The sequence below is a fragment of the Podarcis bocagei genome, assembly GCF_964188305.1.
Source record: "Podarcis bocagei genome assembly, chromosome: 15".
NCBI lineage: Eukaryota > Metazoa > Chordata > Lepidosauria > Squamata > Lacertidae > Podarcis > Podarcis bocagei.
The window spans coordinates 13409557-13426619 of NC_138141.1; the positions used below are offsets into that span (position 1 = coordinate 13409557).

At 45.5% G+C, this 17063-nt stretch overlaps 1 protein-coding gene and 1 long non-coding RNA gene across 2 annotated transcripts in view; both read left to right on the forward strand.

Annotated features, from left to right (window-relative positions):
• LOC308574303 overlaps positions 1-17063 on the forward strand; it is a 397067-nt gene that overhangs the window by 360720 nt on the left and 19284 nt on the right. The gene's annotated exons all lie outside the window — the stretch shown is intronic.
• ESAM (endothelial cell adhesion molecule) overlaps positions 1-17063 on the forward strand; it is a 95717-nt gene that overhangs the window by 64529 nt on the left and 14125 nt on the right. Inside the window, exon 2 of the mRNA XM_081171750.1 lies at positions 8342-8496. Within this exon, the coding sequence (XP_081027876.1) occupies positions 8342-8496 (155 nt within the window). The remainder of the gene's footprint in view (positions 1-8341; positions 8497-17063) is intronic.

Below are 17063 nucleotides of genomic sequence, written 5' to 3' on the forward strand. Positions count from 1 at the left end.
ACAGTTTCAGGTTAAGAACGGACCTCCGGAATGAATTAAGTACTTAACCCGAGGTACCACTGTACTCTCTGAATGAGACATGGACATAACTGGTTGCTGAAGACTTGCTTTCCTCTTCTCTTCTGCTACCCCCCTCAGTGATATATCATAGCTTCTATAGCCTACATATAGTAGGGGTATTTAAAATGAGAGTCATCATAGTGTCCTCTTTTTTTTGCTCTTCAAAATATGGCAACCCTTTGAAGATCTGAGGCAGCTTAAGAGTTTGCATGCCTTGCCTTTTCTGTATTAAGGCTACTTGCTTGAGGGCACTACAGGACCGCTTCTCCTGGTATGCCCTGCGGAGGACCTTAAGGTCCACAAATGACACCATTTTGGAGGTCCCAAGTCGCAAGGTGGTTAGACCGGTTTCATCTAGGGCTAGGGCCTTTTTCAGTACTGGCCCCAACTTGGTGGAATGCTCTGTCACAATAGACTAGGGCCCTGCGGGGCTTGACATCTTTCCGCAGGGCCTGCAAGACGGAGCTGTTCCGCCTGGCCTTTGGTTTGGACTCAGTCTGACCCTTATGTTTTCCTCCCCTTATGGTTTTGATCTATGGGCTACTTTTAAAATGAGGCTGCATTTTAAAATGCATTTTAACCTGTATTTTAAATTGGTCCCCCCCCATTATGTTTTTTCTGTAATTTTACTGGTGTTAGCCACCCTGAGACTGGCTCTGGCCGGGGAGGGCAGGGTATAAATAATAATAATAATAATAATAATAATAATAATAATAATAATAATAATAATAATAATAATAATAATAATAATTGTTATTATTATTATTATTATTATTATTATTATTATTAATAATAATAATAATAGTTATGGGCTCACACAAATTCCTAGACCCAGCACTGGTTGCCCTTGTTTTGTTTAGGAGAGAGGGGAGGATCTCATGTCAGAAGACGGAAAAGGCCAGCGCTAACGCTGAGGTCTGCAATTGTGATACCATTTGAATCTGCAAGGAGCTGATAGGAGCGAAGGAGCCGGAATTGTTTGGTAAATCATCTAGACGCCTTATCAAGCAGGATGTTAAGTGCAGCTTCCTGTTGTTGTCTCAGGCGTTTCCAGGGTTTTGTTTCACCAAAGTGTTCTGTGGAAATGGCTGGGCCCAATGTCAGCGTGCCGTTCCTGTGATGCAAGGTGGGGGCATCTTATTGCCATTGTCTTGCATCCTCCAGTGAAATGCTTGGCCTTGGAAAGCAGGAAATCCCTTTGGTCTGAAAGCAGATGGTGTATCCTTTAAGGAGACCAAGCAGGGTGGGAGAAGAATGGCACCTTGGCTGTTCCTTGTGCACAGGAACCGCCTTCATGGCTGATATGTGAGGAACAGCCTTAGATTGAACCAGTCCCATTTGGGGGATTCGCTTTTTCAAACCTCTCTCTGTTCAGACTCAAAGCTCATTGGTTGACATTGGGCCAGGGTCAAGGCTTACCTTGTGAGGTTGTTGTGCGGCTAAAATGAGGGAGGGAAACCCGTCTTCACCGCCTGCTGCTCCATGGAGGAAGGGGTGCACTATAAATGTAATATATAAAAATTATGGTGAACTAGGTGGCGCTGTGGGTTAAACCATAGAGCCTAGGACTTGCCGATCAGAAGGTCGGCGGTTCGAATCCCCGTAAAGGGGTGAGCTCCCGTTGCTCGGTCCCTGCTCCTGCCAACCTAGCAGTTCGAAAGCAAAGTGCAAGTAGATAAATAGGTACCACTCCAGCGGAAAGGTAAACAGTGTTTCCGTGCACTGCTCTGGTTCTCCAGAAGCGGCTTAGTCATGCTGGCCACATGACCCGGAAGCTGTACGCCAGCTCCCTTGGCCAATAAAGCGAGATGAGCGCCGCAACCCCAGAGTCAGCCACAACTGGACCTAATGGTCAGGGGTCCCTTTACCTTTACCTTTAGGCTGGACCAGAAACTATATCTGATGGGGTGTACCTTGGTGTCAGGGAACTGCTATCAGCTCAGAGGCGAGAGGTGGAAAGGCAGTTGTGTTATAGGGGACCTCCGAAAGTCTTGCAAAGCAGTTCCTCCTCTGGCGAGGAGGAAAGCCCCACCTCTAGTGGAGAGGAGGTGGTGGAACCAGGGGATGCTAGGGAGAGCCTCAACACTGACCCTGAACAGGGAGAGAGGAGGGAAGTACCCCTTTGCCAGCGCCCACGCTGCGCGGTAGGTTTTGGCACAGGGAGGGGAGGAGAAGGTTGGGGGTCAAGCGACTGTTATGCTGGGGGAGGTACAAGGACTGACCATTCCCAGAGTCTGCTAGTGACTGAGCCAGACATGAACTTACGACGCTCTTCACTGTAAATAGTTTGCACTAAGAATAAAGCCTGGAAAAGACAGGTCGGAGTCTTGCCTGTTTGCTCTCGAGCAACCACACCGCCATCTGACACTTGGTAATATGCTGCCCTGTGTGAGGCCAACAGTTGATGCCCTTCCTGCTGTCATGGAATTCTACTCAATATGATCCAGAGCAGAACTCTGACATATAGTTAGCAGAACCAAAACTTAAACACGTTGCAGGATTCCCAAAAATAAACCAGAGGCAATTAATATTTCATCCAGCAGAGCTTTACTGCTACTGAAGGCAAATGAGCATAATGGTCACAAATCCAATACATTCAGGATTGGCACTGTCCATAAGAAGTCCAGTTGCAGCAGACTTACAATAAGTCTAAACCTTTACACTAAGCATACTTAGTGTACAGAACACCACACCAGAAGGAAGAGAGAGAGAAAGTGAAACTCTCCCAGGCTCCTTCTGGCCCTACTTTCATAGTCAGCATGACCTTGACAGAAAGAGATAACGGGACCAGTTTAAGCCAGCTGTACTCAGCTTGTCTGAAGGAATAACCCAAACACCATGAAACTTCTGCTGGTTTTTCTCACACAGAGAAGCTTCCAGAACCCATTTGTATTAAGTAGAATAGGAAACACAACAGATCAATACTTTCTGCACTAAGAAATGCAAACTGACACCTGCAGCCCTCGCAGAATGGCATAAGCCAGTTAAACAAGTTGGCAGACTTTGGGATGGAGGCAAAGGCGAAGGCTCTGGCAGGGTCCTAGTGCCCTTCCACCCGGTGGTGGATCTACATTTTGGTGGTCCTAAATCTTGAACTGTTTTTTTTTTTTGGGGGGGGGGGCTTTGCAACCAGCAACAAGGTCTGGGTAACCATTGTTACCTGTTACCCTCTTCAATGGGGTTGTTCCATCTACCAGATTACCTTACATGTCAAAAGTCACTGGTGTAAATAAAATAACACATTCCTATGCCTTATTGTTTTTCACTTTTGTGATTGTGTGTGTGTGTGTGAAAATTAGGGAAATCTTATATACATGCAAGACTAAAGTCGTTTCTGGGGGCCCTCCAGGATTAGGGGCCTGAATCTTAAGCTTTATTAGTTTCATAGTAGATCCTACCCTGTTCTCAAGTTATTTTCCATGTCAGATTAGAAAGCCCTCCACTCAAAGCTGCAAAAAATAAATAAATTCCTGCCCATCCCACTTCATTAGTGACCATGCGTAGAGAAAGCACACATGACTGATATTTTGTAAAGGGAATTGCAAGGTTGCTGGTGCATCGAAATTCATCAGACAACTGGTTTCTGGTCACTAGTTCTTGCACACCAAGCTCCCCTTGTAACAGACTGCATTTCTGATGCTAACCAATATTGCCGTCATATTATTTCTGGGACTTAGGCGAGGAGCAGGCGATGGGCAACGTCTGAAGGATGCATGATAATTCTCCCAACCTCGTGGGCAATTCTCTCTTCTCGCTGACATCTTCTGTGGTATCGCAGTGTCAGGAAGATGCAGAGCGTTCCAAGAGCATGCGATTTCAGCTGATGTTTTGCCCCGGAGCTTCCATGCTCTCATCGGAAGAGTCAGAATCGTGCCCGTCGCTTTCAGGAGCCATTAGCTTCTCTCTCGAACATGCTGGTCGGGGCTGCTACAATTAAATCATTAAGAGCTCCCCAAGTGGACCTCTGATGAGGAGGAGGATTTTTTCATGCCTGGAAAGGGCTTCACACGAATGCATCACAACACCGTCAATCTCCCCTTCGTGTTTGCTCCTTGCCCAGTGGTCCTTGGTCATCAGGGCTACAGAGAAAATGCTCAGTGGAAGGAAATTGAAGATGGGGAAAGGGGGATACTGCTCCTTCTCTTTGCCATATTCAGCAGTGATCTGTAAATCTCTAAAAGGACACTATCCATGCCCAACAGAGATGAGTTAGCATAGTTAGAGGACCTGCTAGGTTTGCAAAAAACAAAAACATAAAAGCAAATAAAAAACGAGAGGGGTGGGGAGAGAGAGAGATCCTTTAAGGTTTGTGGGGATTGGCAAAAACAGCCCATCAAGGATGTAGAGGGGGTGCGGAATGGAGTTTTCTGGAAGAGGGCATGGCTGGCACCTTGAACGGAAGCACGTTCCGCTCTGGAACATTTTGTTGCAGGTCCCACTTGTTTTTATTTATGTATATAACAGGGGTCCCCAAACTAAGGCCCGCGGGCCGGATAAGGCCCAAGGGACTCATTTATCTGGCCTGCGGTGAGCCCCGCTGCCAGCTGCCGCTGCCCACTCTTACCGGCGCTGCACTACATGGCTGCCCACTTCTGGTTCAGAGGAGCACCGGAAATAGCTTGTGCGCATGCGCAAGCGTTGTTTGCGCGTGAGCAAGTGTTATTTCCAGTGCACATCCGGGTTGGAGGAGGCCCGTGCACATGCACACAAGCTATTTCCGGTGCTCCTCCGACCCGGAAGTGCGCCGGAAATAGCGTGTGCGCACGCGTATGGGTATGCGCTCCCCCGCCCTCTGGCCTGCCACGTTATCGGCGCTGGAGACACCGGCCCGAGGCGCGGTAAGTTTTTTGACCCCTGGTATATAATATAAAGTCTGTGCACATGGATGTGTGTAGATAGGGAGTTTCCGAGGGCAAGTGCTGCCATGGTAAAGGTCTAATTCTGACATCATACAGAAGAGTCATCCGAATGAAACGGTGTCTGCTGGCGAATGCAGTGATTGGTGGGAAGGTGATCTTCTGGGTATCCTAGCCCCAAACTCTTCAGGGTGCTAGCTCCCATAAGCCCCAGCCATTCTCCCCACAGAACTACAATTCCCAAAGTGGTTTAACAATAAATTCTTCTTCCAGGTAACCCTGGGAACTATAATTCCGTGAGGGGAATAGGAATTTTCTAACCATTCTCAGCAGTCTCAGCAAACTACTGTTCCCAGAATTCTTTGGGGAGATTTCATGGTGATCTAAAGTGATATGACACTGCTTTAAGTGCATAGTGAAGTCTGGGCCTAAGACAATTGTGGTCGTCAAGTTTCCCATTTCCCCCTTTTCAGGATTTCCCGCTCTTGAGTGGGCTGGATATTGGAATGAAGTTGTTTTGTCGATAGCTGATGTAAAATGCTTTGGCATCAAGAATGTTCTGTGCTCAGAGTTCAGAGAACAGTTGCCCTCTTCAAGCATGTGTGTTTCTTTAATTAATCAGCTTTCACAGTCCCAAAATAGAAATACTAATGAGAGAGGGTAGTACCGCTATGGCCTCTGTGAGTTTGATGGGTTGTTTTGGAAAGCGCAACCCTCAGAAAGGCTGGGTGTCTGGAGGCGCCAACTGTGCTCCAATTAATTTCCACAGATTGAACTGTCTTTACCTGCCATTCTGAGGATTGCTACATGCAAATTCTGCACAGTAGAACAGAGTTGTGTAAGATATTCCAGTCCAAGAATTTTCCCTCCCTAAACCGGTGGAGTTCCGCTGAAAGACTGTGCGGAACATTCCAGAAATGGTGAACATTTTTCTCTTGGAAGAACTGCTACAAATCGGATTATTGCACTGGGTGGGCTGTTGCATTGGAAGAGCTAGCATAAAGCAAAAACTTTCCACTAAAATCTCTTTTAATGGACCAGTTGATGTAGGAACCCATAGCAACAAGATTGTTAGGCGAAATATGTCATTGACACGCCTCACTTGTGATGGAAGGATCATTTGGGTCACTAGGCACACTGAGGACTTATCTGATTCTCATCCACCTCCCATTTAGCTGTTTTCCTCTTCAGACCCCATCACCATATTATCTTTAAACCTGGTTCAGACATAATAGGAAACCATGGTTTTCTGCAACTTGAATGAGCTTGCATAAGCTTAAGGCCCTGTGCTCCTCCCTCCCCATCTCTCTCCTCCCCATTTGCAGCTGCAGGGATGATATGGGAATCCTACAGCCCTGCTTCCAGTTTTAAGCAAACCTCTGTTCCTTGTGGTATCAGAACTCAGGGAACTGTGGTTTGTTTAAGCGCTGCTTAGTGAGAGCTACTGAGAACCTGAAACCCTCCTCTGATCTTGGCTTGTTTCATTAACTAGAGTAAATAAAAAAACCCCACACATTTCCCAGTTATAGGAGGGAAGCTGTGTTTTGTTGGAAGCACCTGCTTCTACTTTTAATTTTAGCTCATAACCATAATAGAGGAGCACAAACATGAGGTCTGGGCAAGCTCAGGGCTAAATTACACACCATCCTAAATGGTAAAGCACACCTACCAATCTTGCCTCTTGCTGTGGCAACCCTGCCTTCCACTGAAAGCAACGGTTGAACAAAATGAATGAAATAGTAATGATGAATGAGTAAAATCCAAGTGTCATTTTAGTGAACGAATAACTAAGTAGCTGTGCAATTTAATAATGAACACAAATGGAGTACAGAAAAGATTTACGCCTACTTGCGCATCTCCAACCACCAAATATAACGTCAGAAACAGTTACAAAAATGGCACAGGCATGGGAAGTTGGCAGAGTCTGATGAGTTCTGGTCATCGCCCATGGTTTTAAAAATGTATTTATTACAAGAATATTTATACACTGCCAGCAGGGTAGCAGAATTTCCAGATGGTGTACATTTAATTCATTAAAACATCACCGAACTATCTGAAAAAGAACCAATTGCCAACACTGAATCATGCAATGGATTCTCTCCAATTGTTGTTGTTGTTTAGTTGTTTAGTCGTGTCCGACTCTTTGTGACCTCATGGACCAGAGCACACCAGGCACTTCTGTCTTCCACTGCCTCCCGCAGTTTGGTCAAACTCATGCTGGTAGCTTCGAGAACACTATCCAACCATCTCGTCCTCTGTCGTCCCCTTCTCCTTGTGCCCTCAATCTTTCCCAACATCAGGGTCTTTTCCAGGGAGTCTTCTCTTCTCATGAGGTGGCCAAAGTATTGGAGCCTCAGCTTCACGATCTGTCCTTCCAGTGAGCACTCAGGGCTGATTTCCTTCAGAATGGATAGGTTTGATCTTCTTGCAGTCCATGGGACTCTCAAGAGTCTCCTCCAGCACCATAATTCAAAAGCATCAGTTCCAATAGGAGCCCATAAAAACTTCACAACTGGATTGGTAGTTGGCACTCTCACTTCCAATGGCTGAGGAAAGCTTTCATTTTCCTGGTGGTGCTTTATTTGAGGGATGGCATCTGCATCACCTATAGTAAATAAGCAACATCTGTGTCTGTGCTACCCAATTGTTATTTTTTCTGAGCATGTTCTAATCCAAGAGTAGCCAGCATAGACTTCAGCTTCAGATAACCATTCTGAGTGGAGCTGAGTCCAGCCACATCTGGTCCTCTTCTGATCTACAGTGGTACCTCAGGTTAAGAACGTAATTCATTCTGGAGGTCCGTTCTTAACCTGAAACTGTTCTTAACCTGAAGCACCACTTTAGCTAATGGGGCCTCCTGCTGCCGCCGCACCGCCGCTGCACGATTTCTGTTCTCATCTTGAAGCAAAGTTCTTAACCCGAGGTAATATTTATGGGTTAGCGGAGTCTGTAACCTGAAGCGCCTGTAACCTGAAGCATCTGTAACCCGAGGTACCACTGTATAGCATACTGAGCTAGGTACAGTGGTACCTCGGGTTACAAACCCGCACTTCCAGAAATCACTTCTGTGCATGCCCAGACGCCAGAAATTGCATCTGTGCATGTCTGCGGTGCCAGAAATCGCTTCTGCGCATACCCGGATGCTGAAAATCACTTTGATTTCCGGAAATGCACAGAAGCGATTTCCGGCGCTGCGGACATGCACAGACGCGATTTCCAGCATCGTGCTGCACTAGTCCGGCCCACGGAGGATCTCCGCGGGAGTGATCCAGCCCATGCTGGGTAAGCCTTGCCAACCCCTGCTCTTTGCCTGCTAAATATTCACGGGAAGTATGATGGATCCTAGGATCTGAGAAGCAACTGACACCTCTCTCTCTCTCTCTCTCTCTCTCTCTCTCTCTCTCTCTCTCTCTCTCTCTCGGCAGGCCTTTCTTACGGTGCGCTGCAGGTCCAGGTCGGAGCAAAGTCAGTGGTGGTGATTCAAGGACAGCGGGCCATCCTGCCTGTTTGGTATACACCTGAGAGCACGGAGCAGCCCTTTGTCACCTGGCACCTTGGAAGGCCTCATAAACATTCACAGGTAAAGTCCAATTCTGCCTGGGCAGGAAGCTCACTGGTTGGCCTAGCTTACGCAGTGTCAGGCTTCACTGAGAGCCAGTGTGGTGTAGTGGTTAAGAGCAGTAGACTCGTAGTCTGATGAACTGGGTTCGCGTTTCCGCTCCTCCACATGCAGCTGCTGGGTGACCTTGGGCTAGTCACACTTCTTTGAAGTCTCTCAGCCCCACTCACCTCACAGAGTGTTTGTTGTGGGGGAGGAAGGGAAAGGAGATTGTTAGCCGCTTTGAGACTCCTTAGGGTAGTGATAAAGCGGGATAGCAAATCCAAACTACTACTACTACTACTACTACTACTACTACTACTACTCTTCTTCTTCCTCCTCCTCCTCCTCTTCTTCTTCTTCTTCTTCTTCTTCTTCTTCTTCTTCTTCTTCTTCTTCCCCCGTGGCCATAAATGAGCAGATCAAACGAAAGGGAATCCTTGCCAGTTAGTTTCTTTAATGAATACAGTGAAGGACAAAAGAAAGAAGCATCTAACCAGAATGGCGGTGCTTCCGATTAAGATCACTCCCCGCTCTGTCCCTATTAATCTACGTCACTTTGCTGTTTAAAAAGATTTTCTTGGTTGATGTTTGCAGTGTTGGCTGTTCCCCGCCCCCCGCCCCCTGCCCCCCCACTTCCATTTTTCACAATTGACTTCCCCTCCCAGAAATGAAACTTGAAATCTAGATTTCCTTGTTGTAATTGTTGCTGATTTAAAGCTCTGTAACGTTTGTGTTGCAATTTGGGTTCCTTGCAATGGCAAACGATGAAATATACACTGTATGAGAAGGAGATATTTGATGACTGTGAGCTTTGATTTACCAGGGCATCTAACACCTGAAGATCTATAACTTGGCTCTCCAGGAGTTTTTGGACTACAACTCCCATCATCCCTAGCTAGCAGGACCAGTGGTCTGGGATGATTGGGACTGTAGTTCAAAAGCAGCTGGAGACCCAAGTTTGGGAAACCCTGGTCTATAGGTTTCCCATCCTAGGCTTAACTTCATACTCAAAGGTATCATTAGTGTGTCAGTAAGCAAACTTGCATGTGCGCAGTCAATTTGCAGAATTCCTTCCTGGGGTAGAAGTGGCCTTTACCAGCCCAGAATGACAGTTTCATTTATGCACAGCTTGATGTTTTTATTTATTTATTTTATAATTGGTCCTGTGACTGGGGAGAGACTGTTGTTTTCATTTCCTATTTCCATCTTTGCTCGGTTCTTTGACCAGCTGACAGGCTGCTAAAAATTGTCCAAAGCCCACTTGAGTTGAGAGAATTTTTAGCTGATGGGCTCCTAAAGCTTTGCTTCAACGCTGAGTGGATTTTAGCAGCCTGTCATCCGGTCAGCGAGAAATAGCGTCGTGCAAAGATAATTGTGATGATTTGAAGGGTCTGTTTCTGCAAGCAGGGATTCATACATTTCCCCTAAACTAATCTGTAGGAGAAAATGGGCCTCTCGTCTCCATGTAACAACACTTAGCATTAAGATGAAGCTTCAGGACATTTGAAGAGCTTTATAGCCTTCCAAGAATTGCTATGAAAATGATGGGGGTTTAACTGTCCCAATTAGGCATTGAATAAAATGTTAGGGAGGTTCTCAGGCTGGGTGGACAGCGGCATCTCCTGACAGTTACATCCCAGTGTTATAAGAAAAACCTGTTCCTTTTCCCTTATGGGGTATTCTAGAGGCCGTATAGAGTCCTTAAGTGGGTCCCCTATCGGTTGGAGAAAATAACAGAGGCCAACCAGAGTATTCTTTGGCGATCGCTCACCATAGCCTAGTAAGATTGTCTTCCATAAACACGGCTTTAACAATGAGTCCGTAAGTGACTGTGGAGGCCAATTCTGGATCCACACATCCTTCCACAGTGGGGACATTGAGCAAAGCGGCTAGTAAGCCTGATCTTTATTCAAGGAACTGTTGCAACAGGGTCCCCACTCACAACACGCAGGAGAGAGAACTCTGAACAATGGCTTATATAGACTTTTGAAATTGCCCACCCTGTAGACCAAAACCACCTCCCCAAAACATCATGCATACATCAAAGAAGGAGGCGGTCTACAGCAGAAATCCTGTTTGCCTGGGTACCTGATAATGGTCACTGATTGCATTACCTGGGCAGCCTGGCCATTCTTTTGTGATGGTTAATACCTTAGTTCCTGAATCCAGGTCACAGGCTCACCCTATTCATACGCAAATACTTCCTTAAGGCAGAATTTGCAAGCAAAAAGACAATGGGAAGGCTTTCCCCATTTGTCTCCCTTATTGCAAAGGAATATTTGAGGCCCTTGGGAGAGTCAAAATGACTTCAGGATTGCTCTCCCATACTATTTCAGACACATGGCTCGTATATTTAGATATGTGTGCATTTATGAATATTTATTCTAAATTTGAGACCTTAAAATTCTTATAACACCAGCACCCACACATTAGGCTGTATATGTGCAGAACTGGAACTGGCGTCAACAGTCTGGGTGGTTGGGCATCTGCCAGGAGCTCTCAGCCCTGCAGGGGAACCTTTTTTTAAAAAAAATAATAATTATTAACCGACCAATCAAAGCAAATCAAATCACATCACATAAATTCCAAATTACAAAGCCGAATTTTAAATTTTTGTTGAGGGGACCCATATTTCAAGTTCTGAAGGGGGATTCCGATCATCTTCTTGCTACTGCGTTCATATACAAATCAGTCCAAATAAAGTTCATATTTCTATCCAGTCTTATTCTTGCTGTTTCCACATCTCATCTTGTTCGTATATTTTTTATTTTTTATTTATGATCTCTTCTGATAATCTCCTTAAGCAGATAAACACCAATTATATCCTGTGTGGATTTTTCCGTTCGTCCAATCCTCATATCGAGATGGTTTCCATATATCATCACTTTCATAAATAACATCACTCTTTCCATCATTAATCTCAGGATCTGTCGTTCTTAAGTCCCACTGAGAAGTCTCACCCACAATATAAAAACAGCACTTTTCCTCCTCCCAGACTCAAGTCCTCCGACAGAGCTTACCAATATGGCGACAGTATTTTTAACTGCGTCATTCCAAAGCTCTTATACTTTCCACACTCTTCTTAAAACATGCTTTGGTTAGAAAATCTATCTCCACACAGTCGTAAATCCACAGCTTAAGTCATTAAAATGGCATTTCTGACTTGTGAGGGGGGGGATTCTTGTTTAATCACATAGAGGAAAGAAAGGAAAGTTTTTTTCCCCTCCCCCATCCAGTCCCTTTGCCATACCGAGTCTTGGCATATCTTCTCATGATTGATTCTTGTTCCTCTGACTCGTCTTGTTTATCAGAGAACTCTTCAGTTAGCAGTCTTTACTCCCCCTCCTTCCTTGAAATATGTGCATTCTCTTCTTCCTAATTGTTCCTTTTGAAGTTCTTGCAGCTAGCGGACAGAGACAGCGTCCAGGAGCACCGAGATCCACAGGAGGGCATTCTGCCTAGTGCCCCCATCCCCACAAATTTGGGGGTGGTATAGGGCACAGCAGGCAAGGGCAGCCCCCCCACAACCTTGGGGGGCTAGGGAGGCTATTTACTCCTATCACAGCCTCCTAATTACCTCCTGTGGGTCGGAGAGATGTTATTGTCAGCCATCTTCTGATGCACCCCTAGTGGCCCCCGCCCTGCAGGGGAACCTATGACCCTCCAGATGTTGTTGAACGTCCACTCCCGATAGCCGAATTGGTAGAGCACAAGACTCTTAATCTCTTAATCTCAGGGTCATGGGTTTGAACCCCACATTGGGCAAAAGATTCCTGCAGTGGAGGAGGTTGGACTAGATGACCCTCATAAGGTAAAGGGACCCCTGACCATTAAGTCCAGTCACGGACGACTCTGGGGTTGTGGCGCTCATCTCGCTTTACTGGCCGAGGGAGCCGGTGTACAGCTTCTGGGTCATGTGGCCAGCATGACTAAGCCGCTTCTGGCAAACCAGAGCAGCGCATGGAAACGCCGTTTACCTTCCTGCCGGAGCGGTACCTATTTATCTACTTGCACTTGACATGCTTTCGAACTGGTAGGTGGGCAGGAGCAGGGACTGAGCAACGGGAGCTCATCCCATCGCGGGGATTCGAACCACCGACCTTCTGATCGGCAAGCCCTAGGCTCTGTGGTTTAGACCATAGCACCACCCTCATACTCTCTTCCAACTAGATAATACTATGAAATCTATGAAATCCATCAGCCTCTGCCGACATAGTGAATGGACAGGGATGATGGGATTTGTAGTCCAATGGCATATGGAGGGCCTCACATTGGCTAACACTTATTTATACTCTCCTGCTTATTTTATTTTATGTAGAAACTCATATCCTGCTTTTCAAAGCAAAAAAAAAAAAAAGACTTTCATAAGATGGGTAACAAAATAAACTAGCCATCAATACAATAAATTTCAATGACACCAACCGTAATAAAATACAGTCAAACAGGTGCAATTCATTTCCATTACAGTCGTACCTTGGTTTCCGAACAGCTTGGTTCTTGAACGTTTTGGCTCCCAAACGCTGCAAACCCAGAAGTGAGTTTTCCGGTTTGCAAACTATTTTTGGAAGCCGGACGTCCAACAGGACTTCCGCGGCTTCTGATTGGCTGCAGGAGCTTCCTACAGCCAATCAGAAGCCACACTTTGGTTTTCCAACCTTTTGGAAGTCGAATGGACGTCTGGAATGAATTCCGTTCGACTTCCAAGGTACGACTGTATACAGAAATCCCTACCAACCAATTCGCATGCGGGAATGGACTCATATACATATATATGTATCCATTACATGGGACAAAAAGGACAGGTTGCCACTGTCTGTCTAAATTTGAGACTTTTAAGCAAATTATCATACAAACTGCTAGGGGCTTTTTCTTAGAGGAGTTGTTCATTGGTAAGAAAAATGAATAGGCGCTTGTAAGAAATTGGAGTACTGTAAACTGCGGCTGCTATGGTGTCAAGATGAAAACTTATTCTGCGATTCAATCTGCTTATTTTTGCCCTCTGCCTCTGCCTCTGTGGATGTTATAGGGAAGGCTCTGCCACACACACAAAGGGAGTTTTTGCTAAGAGTTCAAGTCAGCAGAAAAGGTGTCGAGGAAACTGACGGCAGCACCGGCTGTTACGAGGAGAGGCAGGAATCAGGGTGGGAGCAGAGAGTCTCTGAGGAAGAGAGGGGTTTGGAAAAAAGGATATTTTCAGCTAGGAGTGGGAGGCAGCAGTCCTTACATACATACATGCTACCCATTTTACATTTGTAAGGAATCAACTGTTTAATGTCCCAGTACTTGGACTCTGGAACTCCCTGCCTCTTGAAACCCAGCCAGATAGGCGGGGTATAAATTATTATTATTATTATTAGGCAGGCTCCTTCATCACACTTTCGGATGCCTGCTAAGAAACATTTTTGCTTAGAGAAACCTACCCAGAATTGTAGAAAGTTTGTGTGTTTTAATCTGTTTTTAGTTTAGCACTGATTTTTTTAAAAAAATGAGGTAGTTGCTTTAAACTGTTTCTACCACTAATTATTCATTAGTCAACTGCTTCGAGATCTTTTGCAATCAAGCAGTGTATACATTTTGTGAAATAAATATAAAACAAATTCATTTATTAACTTTCACAGCCGCAGTTCGCATGGGGAGTGGGGTGAAGGTTGTATCTCTTCAGGCTGCAGGCGGGGGCTTATATGATCGGATCTATACAGGAAGCAATTCATAAATGAAATAAGAAATATACCACTGAACAGTAACAGATTAAAAGATTGTCATTGATAAATAAGCACAGCACAAATGCAGGCATACTGCAAAGTAACAAATCCAAAAGGAATTAAATCTGGGAAATGAGATTTTTTTTTAAAAAAAGGGTTTATTAACTAAATAAAAGAAAACAAAGTCCGCTAAGAGATGTTATCATGAGAATGTTGTCTTTTTCTGTAAGTATGACCAGGAGTAGGGTTATGTCCAGTCTGGGGCCATTCTTGGCAAGCCAGGAGGTCAAGTTTTGTCCTCCAGCCCTTTTATTTTTTTGCTAAACCAGCCCCTCCCCCACGTCAATCAAGTGCCACCACCTGCTCATCATCTGCAATCACATGCAAACATCATAAAAGAAGTAGCCACAGGCACTTCACAAATAAATATTCCTTGCTGAAGAGGGGTGAGAGAGCACGGTAGAGGAAAGGTTTATTTGCTGTTGATGCCCAAGTGCATTTCTCACACCATTCCGAAAATCCAAATGGACTTTTCCCAGTTTTGGGTTTTTCCCTTCCCTTCGGCATCCCTGAGTCTCTCCCCAGTTTTTGCATGCACACCTTAAGTACATCTCAGAGCACTTTACAGTTGGTAATAGATTCAGACCCCAAAGACCCTTAGAAGCTGAGAAGCAACATCTTCCCATTTTACAGCTGGGTGAGTTGACGCAAGCTAGAGAGGTTGAGGATCATGAAGCCGCAGATTGATTCAAAAGTAAAATCTGCCCTCTCTGTTCGCTCTATTGGCTAGCCCAATACAGTGGTACCTCTGGTTACGTACTTAATTCGTTACAGAGGTCCATTCTTAACCTGAAACTGTTCTTAACCTGAGGCACCACTTTAGCTAATGGGGCCTCCCACTGCTGCCACGCCGCTGTCGCACAATTTCAGTGGTACCTCGGGTTACAGACACTTCAGGTTACAGACGCTTCAGGTTACAGACTTTGCTAACCTAGAAATAGTACCTCGGGTTAAGAACTTTGCTTCAGGATGAGAACAGAAATTGTGCTCTGGCGGCACAGCGGCGGCAGCAGGCCCCATTAGCTAAAGTGGTACCTCAAGTTAAGAACAGTTTCAGGTTAAGAACGGACCTCCGGAACGAACTAAGTTCTTAACCTGAGGTAAAGTAAAGGGACTCCTGACCATTTGGTCCAGTCATGGCCAACTCTGGGGTTGCAGCTCTCATCTCGCTTTATTGGCCGAAGGAGCCAGCATACAGCTTCCAGGTCATGTGGCCAGCATGACTAAGCCGCTTCTGGCAAACCAGAGCAGCACACGGAAATGCCGTTTACCTTCCCGCCAGAGCGGTACCTATTTATCTACTTGCACTTTGAGGTGCTTTCGAACTGCTAGGTTGGCAGGAGCAGGGACTGAGCAACGGGAGCTCACCCCGTTGCGGGGAATCGAACCGCCGACCTTCCGATTGGCAAGTCCTAGGCCCTGTGGTTTAACCCACAGCGCCACCCGCATCCCTTAACCTGAGATACCACTGTACATTTTCCTGCCTGAGGCTACAGAAGACTTCCTCCCCTCCCTAAATTCCACATACTGCCCACTAAATAGGCAGTTTAGTCATACTTCAACACTGATGATGATATAGCATCCTTGATTGCACGTGTGCACAAGAGGCTAGTTTAGGAGCCCATTGGAAAGGCATCAATGGCAAGTCTTCATGGTTTGGGGCAAATATCCAGAGAAGACTCAGCAGGAATCGCTTGGGGGACTACCGCCCTCCTGAGTAGGCATGGCTGAAGTTCAATTTCTGTCATTTTCCCAATATTAAAGTTCTGTTCTCCACATCAGCTTTTTTAAAAAAAGTCATTGTGACAATTAATCGGTATTTTAGTGCGAGCATTGTTTGCAATTTTGCAATTTTGTTTGCAAGTTTCCCTAATATACATAATTCGGATATGTTTCCCCCGGCCCAGTAATACTGTCTGTGCATTTTTGTGGACAATTCTCCCTCATTGACACATTTTTGTATTCATTATTTGGTTGCATCACAATATTCAGAGACGTGTGAATTGTTTGCATAAGTGTGAATTAGGTGGTTTCACATCAAAATCCAAACAACTCTGTTCCTGAGGCAGCTGCCTCAATGGTAGGGGCAGTCTCGCTATCCACACACTTACCTATCCCACTCAGTGCTTCACCTGTAGTTGCACAACCTTCTAATAAATTGTATGTAACTAATGTTGGGGGTTCTCAGGAGCACAGCATGCAGTGGAGGATGGAGAATTTGCCTCTGTTATCCTGTACTGAGTTCCAGATTAAAATTGCTACCCTGTTCACAAGCCACTATTAGTTCCCAGGTGGGAGCGTCCATCATAAATTTAAGCAGGCTGACCTTTTCCCAGCATGTAGATAAGTTCCCTACAATTTAGCAAATTCGCCTGCTTTTTTAAAGGAAATAAAAAGAAGTTCTTATGATGATGATTTATATTCTGCTTTCAAGTGGCACTCCCAGAGGCCTCCTTTCCGAGGCCCACTAAGAGTCAGATTTTTATTAGGTTTAATATTTGCAATCCACTTTTCCAACAGATGCCATTCATGCAATCAACAATCATGTAAATATGGGGGGGGGTTAAATTGCAGGTGTATTGGGGGTAGCTGACCTGGATTGGGACCCTAGTGAAGAGAGTAGGGATTGCATTCAGCTAACCTTTACACAATGAAATTAATCCAGATCTGAGGCCACATGCCTGCTATTTCATGGAATCATAGAATCATAGAGTTGGAAGAGACCACAAGGGCCATCGAGTCCAACCCCCTGCCAAGCAGGAAACACCATCAGAGCACTCCTGA